Source organism: Paramormyrops kingsleyae, chromosome 11, assembly GCF_048594095.1.
Source record: "Paramormyrops kingsleyae isolate MSU_618 chromosome 11, PKINGS_0.4, whole genome shotgun sequence".
NCBI lineage: Eukaryota > Metazoa > Chordata > Actinopteri > Osteoglossiformes > Mormyridae > Paramormyrops > Paramormyrops kingsleyae.
The window spans coordinates 9,278,181-9,286,797 of NC_132807.1; the positions used below are offsets into that span (position 1 = coordinate 9,278,181).

General features: G+C 46.0%; 1 protein-coding gene across 1 annotated transcript; it reads right to left on the reverse strand.

Moving 5' to 3' along the window:
- Nucleotides 1-604: 604 nt before the first annotated feature.
- aagab (alpha and gamma adaptin binding protein) lies at nt 605-7,909 on the reverse strand. The gene is made up of 10 exons (XM_023815117.2): nt 7,463-7,909; nt 3,956-4,146; nt 3,760-3,856; nt 3,577-3,666; nt 3,343-3,426; nt 2,836-2,915; nt 2,598-2,691; nt 2,413-2,517; nt 2,087-2,136; nt 605-1,246 (listed from the first exon to the last, which is right to left on the reverse strand). The coding sequence occupies exons 1-10, from the start codon at nt 7,554-7,556 to the stop codon at nt 1,169-1,171; spliced, it is 963 nt and encodes a 320-aa protein (XP_023670885.1). The 5' UTR covers nt 7,557-7,909; the 3' UTR covers nt 605-1,168.
- Between the last annotated feature and the right edge of the window lie 708 nt (nt 7,910-8,617).

Sequence of the window (8,617 nt, forward strand, 5' to 3'; positions counted from 1 at the left end):
ATGCTGTAGATCTGGGTCATACCCCCCCTCCCGTGAGTGAGCTTATGCTGTATGCTTTTCAGTCTGGAAATGTTCATTGACGCTGATGCACACACATGTTCCTAAATAAGGTCAACTTGAATGCCTCTTTCCAGCAAGCCAGTCCAGAAAATTTATTTTTATTTTTTTAAAGCTCCCTCCATTAGTTTCAGCTGCAGCGACCGCAGATCTGGGCTTTTCCGCCTGGCCATTCTAGCCTCCACTGCCTGGCTGGGGTGTCTGTTGGCCATGGGCGTTCCTTACTGGCAAACGGTGGACCCTCCTCCAAGCGGGGGGACGCCTTGACGCAGTCAAACCAGTTTCTTTCCGGCTGAGATAATGAGCGGTAATGTGGCCACCCCCCCCCCGACAGATGTTGTCGCATAATTACAGGCCTGCCACCTGCAGCAGGCAGCCCCTTCAGCTGCGGGGTTACGGGTCACATAGATCATAACCCCCCCACCTCACTGCTCTGATGTTAAGTCTGCAGTCACTAGCCGGGTGGGAGGGCAGGCAGGCAAAGAATGCATTTCACTCTCTGCAGCTGAGATTTCCGATGCAAAGAATAACTTTGGAAACAGGAACATCTGCTCACAGAATTGTTTATATTGGTGTACAATCTTTAATACAACTCTTAAAATACTATAATCACTGAAATTACCCTCCGGTTCCCATCTTATGTAACAAAACAATCTGTTCTGAAGAAATCTGAGAGGAGTTGCTGAACGTCTATACTGAAGATGAATCAAAAGTGGTTTGCTTTTGTTGAGTCTACTTCACATAATTATGGTAAAAAAACCCAGAGACATGCTTGTACACAAACCTTGTGGAGTGTAGTTTTTTTTTTGGACATCAGTAGAAGACAGTCTTGAAGGATGAGCTGAGAGCAGGTTGCAGTCTTCTGCAGTGGGGTATGACGCAAGGCCGTCTCAGACCCTCCACCATGATCAATGCTAAGTAACGTGCACTATGTCACTGCCCGTTACTGCCTCATGTCCTGGGAACACAGGGCATTACAAGCCAAGAGAAAGGTGGTCATTCTCAGCACCCTCCCCCCCCCCCCCCCACAAAATCCTGGGTCCTGGACTTCGTGGGCCAAGAGAGAGTCAATGCAAGCAGACGACAGGATGGAGCATCTGCCAGCCAAGTATTAGCTGTCCTCTCCAGATGACAGTCCTTCAATCTCATCCTGGTCTCCTCCAATCGCCATCCAGAAGGCTTTGGCGACCTGAGGGACAGACCGGCAGTGTCTGTCAGGACTTACAGCTGCAGCGAATCAAGGATTTAAACGCCGTTACAAAGCACAAAGCCACCCCCCATACAGCTGAATCTCACCTGATAAAACGTCATCAAATTCCTTTTAGATTTCACAGCTTGTAGGTCCCTTTATGTTCAAAAAGCACTATTGATAAATACCACTAGGGTACCTATTTCTAATACAGACTGACATATAAAACACCTGCAGCAAAACCCAGCTCCGTAAAGCTAATTTTACAGAAACACTCCTCCAGACGCCTATAATTAAAACAAGCAAACCATTAAAAAAAAAGTTTTAATGTAACTAGCCACCATATTATTGAGTATCATTAATTCCAGACAGTTAGGGTATCATTTTTGAACATTAATAAAAAATGTTAAATCTAAAATTGAGCTTTATCTATCCGAATTATCAAAACCCCACACGAAGATACCCAAGTACTCATTGAACAATGTGAAACTTATATATATACAGTATATATATATAATCTCCTTATAAGAGATATTGGTCTCAGTTGTCCCACTTCTCTAAGTGCATGAACCTGAAAAATATTAGGAGGTACAGTAACAGTTAAAAAGGCTCTAAAGCCCCCCCCCCCCCCATGTCTGTCATTGAACAAACAAGGTAAACCATAGCAAACAATCTGCATCCTGTTCCTGCAGTTGCAGACACCACACCTGCGTTATTACAGTGACACACCAACGCAGACCTTGGCAGTCACAGTCTTTGCACACCGTCCTGTACAGTCACTGCTGCCTGCCACAGTGTGGTCATTCAGAGGGCACCGTAGGTCAGTGAGGGGGCTCCTACCTTCTCCGCATGGACCTTCCTCTCTTCGTGGGGTAACGAGGACGCCTTATCTGTTATTCAAAGAGATCAGGAGAAAGACTTAAGATTCCACTGTGGATCAGTGGTGCAGGACTCTGGAATAAGACCATTTTAAAATCCTCACATGCAGCAAAATGATTTATTGAGCGAATTTTATGTACAGCGCTTCTTTGATAATGATATACTGCACTACAACATTGTCCAGCACTGTGGAAATCCAGTATTTCCATTTAATGAAATTGTTAATCCTTAAAAATAATGAGATCTCTCTGTGATGCATAATCTATGACCCAGTGTTTTTGTTTTACCTTTCATCTCCTTTAGTTTGGTAAATAAGCGTTCAAAATTTTCAACATCTGCATCCCCGGTTGTGAGACTTGCTAGTTCCTGGATGTCTACGTCTATTGTGGGGTCTGAGGAAGTTGAACATTATAAGATAAGTAATAATACAAATACCACGTGATATCACTGTTCGGCTTCACTGTCCACTCACCCAGTATGTTATTCCCTGGCTCAGCGTTGGCAGCCATTTCGGTCCTCTCTTCCGCTTTGTTACCACTGGCGCCCTCTGCTGGCGGGCGGGGAGACTGTCAGACAGGACACGATTAACAGTTGATGTGTCATTCAAAGAAATTAAAAAGGTAGAAATCCTTAACAGTCATACTGAACACACATACTTCATTAATTTTTAAAGTATACATATATTTAAACAGGAGAATACTGGCACTGACGTGGGACTCCTGGCTTGCGTGGCGGTTGTTATTTCGAGACGCTACCAGGCTACTCATCAAGCCGATACCTTGGCTGTGCTCTGTGAGAAGGTGGAGAAGGTGAGATGGTGCTTCAGCAGCAGCGCGCTCAACGCATCTGGACACTTGAGAATGAAACACGTTTACACACAGCCCCCCCCTGTAAGCAGGACATCTCACAGGATGCAGGTATTAACTGCAGGAGGGCAAAATGTAAAGGCCGAGCGGAAAATGAGGTGATGGGGCAGCCATCAGCCCCCCCAGCGCGAATGACAATCGCCCCCATAGCAGCTTAGGTCACTCAGAGTGCTGTCTGTCTGCTGGGTATAAGTGTTTTAATTAAGAAAAAGGGACCTCATTTTTCCAGCAAAACCGCCTCTCAGCCAGTGACAACAAAGATGTCACTACTATAGAAAGCAGCCATTTACACAGAAGGATGCTCAACCTTAAGTGACGAATGACTCATTGCAATAAACACCTCCACCCTACCTTCCTTCATCTCGACGGTCGACCAGACATTGGCATTGAGTGCCTGGACGATCCTCTTCACTCCTGTGGATTCTGGAAAGTCATCTAAAAAGGAGACGGTGGAGGTCAGGCGAGTGAGAGGAGGGCAGGAGAGTGAGAGGAGGTCAGGAGAGTGAGAGGAGGTCAGGAGAGTGAGAGGAGGGCAGGAGCCATGGCGCCTGAATGGCTGCTGGCAGCACCGTCTCCGGGTCTCACCGTCCTCGTCCGGCAGGTCCTCAGGGTTAAGCTCCACCAGCTCGAAGGTGTGGGACAGACACCACTGCTGTGCCTGATGTCGGCTCACTCCTGCGGGGGCGACACACCGGCTCACGTCCGTGCACCCCGGCGCTCACTCCCCCACCACCCCCACTAAGACCGGACCGGAGAGAAGAGACCTACCACTGTCCAGCACGTGGTCACAAACCAGGATGAGTATCTCCGGGGCCAGCTCCTCCACCACAGGCAGCCAGGGTAGCACGCCGCTCAGACCCCCGCTCTCAACACATAGGGTAAGAGCGTCCACAAGGTCAGAGAGATGAACACACGACACAGAGGAAAGCCAGTCTCACCGCATCGGTCTCTCCCTCCCTCTCACCTCTCTGCTGTCAAAGTAGATGATGAAAGCCTGCACCGCCTTGGCAATGTCCCCTGTCATCTGAAACGTGCTGGGCACCACGCACAGGCTGACATCTGCCGTGTAGTACTTATTGTTGATGGTCCATGGATACCAGCACACTGCCCCCTGCTGTTGGGCAGGCTCTGGCAATATCGATACGCCAAGGATCTCTGAAAACAAGGATTTACCACATCTGGTAAATGTGCTGCATGTCGGATTTTCGCTACAGTGCAAACCAGGTTACCGATTTACAATCTCTCCATTTAATTATGGTTCACCCGTTACGTTTTTACTAGGGATGCAACGATCGATCGGCTCGTGACCGGAAATGGCCGCGACAGTACAGTACAACACAGACTGATGCGAAAAAGCTATTTCAGCCTGCATAACATCTCAGCGCTGTTAGTATATCTCACTTCTTTGTCTCAGTTGATATCAATTTAGTGACTAGATCTCGAATTAAAAACTTAATTGATCTTTTTTATCCAGTTAGCTAGCTTGTGGAAAAACAAACTTTATATACCATGGGACTGCTAAAAATACTGTACTCATGTCACACGGTAAGCAGCACATGGTTTATATGCGGGTCGGCTACACTGCTGAATAAAGTGCGACTTGACTGCAAAAAAGGTTCTGCTTTGATTGGTTTGTATTCGCGAAATCTGTCACAGACTAATGTACCATATTTTGTAAACTTTGCAAAGGTACCATTCACAAAAAAGTTGCCAACACAGCTGGTCTTTTTAAATGACAAACATTACAACATACAAAATATTCTGATCCATATTGTAGATTGTGCTTAAAGCCAAAAATGTCATGACGACATTTTGGCCATATTGCTCACCCCCCCAGTCTCTGTCCACAGGTTCTATCACCCACCCCTCACCTTTCCTGCCCCCACTAATGCTCTGTGATAGGTGAAGTACGACACTTTACACTGTGGGATGGAGACATTAAATTCACAGTTTGTAAGTCATAAGTCGTCCCTGGAGGAAGTACCGTTAAACTATTTGGAACAACCAATTTAATTTGATACTTGCGTAAGCATTTTTTTTTTAAAAGGTCATTTAAAAAATTTTGCTTGCAGAAAGCCAAGTTCAGTAAAGAAGTGTGAAAAATGTTTAGTTTGCTAATTATTATGAGACTAAGACAATCGGAATCAGCCAGAAAAGGTTTGGGAAGGTCAGGCTTAAAATGAAATTGGCAAATGGGTTTGGCTATGGGAAATACGATTGGTGCAAATCGGGTTTGGCTATGGGAAATACGATTGGTGCAAATCGGGTTTGGCTATGGAAAATACCACTGGTGCAAATCGGGTTTGGCTATGGAAAATACCACTGGTGCAAATCGGGTTTGGCTACGGGAAATACCATTGGTGCAAATCGGGTTTGGCTACTGGAAATACCATTGGTGCAAATCGGGTTTGGCTATGGGAAATACCATTGGTGCATCTCTAATTTTACAGATCTAAACCAAAGCTTGTGAAAAAAGTGCCATTTCAGTATTTCACTGTTTGAACCTTAAAGATTCTGCTCTACATTCCAAGAGGGATCACACAGTCTATAAAAAGGACAACTTTTTGTTGTTGCTGCATTTAATTCGGAAAGGAGCGTTTGCGTGCTTCCTGAGCGTGAGGCGTCAGTCATGCCGTGATCTTAATCCTCTCCCCGCTGCTACAGAAAAGCTTCAGCACCAACGGTAATGTGGCATTTCCATTAAAAATCAGACCTAAGTCAGAACTAAATATGGGTCACATCTGGTTTTGTCATGAACTCCATTCATTCCCAAACCTGGGTGTCTCCCCCCCGCCCCAGCTCAGTGGAAAGGAGAACGGAAATCTGACCGAAGGTGGCCAGCTTTTGGGGCGCATGCGGCTGACATCTGGTTTTCTTCGAGATGAGAGGAGAGGAGAGGATGAGTGACTGGAGGGTCACTGTCACCCAGTGACCGTGCTGTCATGCTTGGCTCAAGCAGGAACTGCTCAATCCATCAAACCAGAGGCCCGTCAGCATTAACAGGGGCACAACTTCCTGAAACTATTTATCCAAATGCAGACTCACCTAAGGTACTAATGCCCAGAAATTTCTACCAGAAGAGTAGGTTTGCACAGATCAAACATTTTCTTTCTTCAAATGTTTGGCTAATGTGTGAAAAAAACATGTGACTGGAGGTACTATAATGTAACAACTGACCTTTTAATAAACGATTAAATGCCATTATAACAAAGTGAGGTATCTCCTGATCAAAATAAATATGCAACCCCATTAATTATTATTGGGGCTGTTGCTAGGGGAGTTTCTAGCTATTGAAAAGATCCGAGTCTAAGCCAGGTTTACCTGGGGCTTGACTTATTTGTTTTTGAAGGAAGATTGGCATCGGGGGCAAAATACCCGGGGCTACAGCCCCGAGTGATCGTACCTAATGACGCCCATGGCTGTTGCTACTCGGCACTTTTGACTGCGGGTTGCTGCTCTGGTCCCCACAAGCCAGCTAAACACTGCCACCTAGCGGAAAGCAGCCAGATGCAGCATCGTGGCCTTTAAGACCAAGACAGAAGTTGTAACATGTAGCCGAGCAGTTGTAACATATTATACTGCATGTGTCTGCTTTTTAATTCATGAGAAGGCAGCAGGTGTTCTGATGAGTTGAGCTACCTATCGAGACGTGCTATCGAGCCTTTCTGCGCATGAGCAGTTCCACCGTTTTAGGATTAGGTTTTAGGGGTTAGGGTTAAGGTAAGCGTTGGGGGGGGGGCGCTATCGATTAGCACTACGGTAGCCTAACTCGACAAAGTAGCTCAACTCGACAGACCACCGGCAGCTCGCTGTGTAAGTTATTACCGAAGTTGCTGGCCGTTTGAAATGACAGACAGCTCCATTCACACTTTCCATAGCTACTAAAATAATTCTTAACAGACACAAAAAAATTGGTATTTTGGAATACTGGACCGCTGTAATACAAATGGGGTTTCTATTTTTACAATTAACGATGCATGCTTAAAACGAATACAGAAAAAAATACATCTCCGTAATACTGTACACTGGAAAGCGTGCATTGCTCGCACGAGCCATGGAACACATGCAATGATTTAATATCAGCTTCACGGGGAAGGTATGAAACATTAACTGCGGTGTGTCGCCATTTAATTCTCACGGACGTTAACGCAGAATAAACGACGATGATCTGTAGGAAACAGGCAGGGTGTTTAAACCCGCACCGCGCAGCAGCCGGCGGGCCTCGGGGGGAACAGCAGCCAAGGGCGGCGGGTTAATGCGAGGAGCCAAAAAGCTGCAACCACTAACTAACCCGCCTGAACAGCCAGCGAGACCGCGGCGAACCAGCGCGGAAAGCAGCGGCAGCTGGGCGGCCCTGGCTCGCTGTCACCTTTATCCGTGTATCGCCGAGGGTCCGGTGGCCGCTTCGGGTAACGTTCTCGGTTAGCAGCCCAGCTAGCCGGCGTGTGTAGTGTTCGCGTCGGCCACTTACGCTTAACCAAGTCCCCCTCCTTGAAACCGGGGTCGCAGCTCGTAATGAGGACGCAGGGCAGCGTCGCCGGGCCGCCATCCTGCGCGGCGGACATGTTTACGCCGGGAGCCGGCTGCCGAAACGCGGCCACACGCCGAGGCGGAACGCTGCAGCTGGGAAGCGCCGAGGCGGGGGCAGCTCCTGCTTCCAGCTGGGGGCCGGGCGCGGCGTCGCCTCCGTGGGGGGCGCGTTTGCTGATAAACGATGCGATGAATCCCGACGAAGTCAGCTGCACGGTCTAGAAGGGGCATGGAAGGGCCCTGAATGCTTCCGGGATACCCAATGTTCTTTTATAAAAACCTCCATTTACGTTACGCTGAACAATCATACTAAAACAACAAAGATGTCATAAATGCCAGGAAAAAAATGTTATAAACTTCAGTAATTCTAATTCGGTGGATTTCTATGTATTTTAGAATATAAACATTAATTGTTAAAATGCATATCGCCACCTAGTGGACTGGGGTGTAGCTTGCACAACGAGAACGTTCACCCTCCGCAAACACAAAACGTGTTTAATTTCTTCATTTTAACTTTCAAATGGTGATTAAGTTACTCCATAATAATAGACCCAAATGTGAATAATAATAATAAATGAAAGCTTATTTTTCCCGGGCGGTATAATACCTTATAAAATCCGATTTGTTCAACCTATGCATACAAATTACTTTTAGTTGTATATTTTAACACTTTAAACAGCAAATTAATTTCTGTCGGTGTTGTAGAGAAGTATAGAATGGGAATAGAAAAAGGTTTAAGAAAAGCATTTTATTATTAAAAAGTATTATTTTAAATAGTACTTATTTTAAAAGCTGATTAATTTAAAATGATTTTATTGAGTTGGTAGGCTATATGCTTTAAACTTAGGCCTATGTATATATCATAGCTAAAGTCAGTTCACAGGTGACGTTATTTAAAGGAAGGCCCTCTATCCATGTTTTATACATACATCTCGTGGCAAAGACGTTGATATTCTTTGCTGAAATAGTCCAATGTGGCATCGCCTCATACATCGATTTCTACCAGAAATACAATTACTTTCACCTGTCACAACCTGCAATCTAATACGGATGTCTGTCGCGGCGTTGTGGTTTCACCTCCCATGCAGGTTTTACC

Coding starts and splice junctions, on each gene's coding strand:
- aagab (XM_023815117.2), bottom strand. CDS start 7,556: ATGTCCGCCGCGCAGGATGGCGGCCCGGCGACGCTGCCCTGCGTCCTC. Junction 4,147..7,462: donor GGAGGGGGACTTGGTTAAGC/GTAAGTGGCCGA, acceptor CCTTGTTTTCAG/AGATCCTTGGCGTATCGATA. Junction 1,247..2,086: donor GGAAGGTCCATGCGGAGAAG/GTAGGAGCCCCC, acceptor TCTGTCCCTCAG/GTCGCCAAAGCCTTCTGGAT.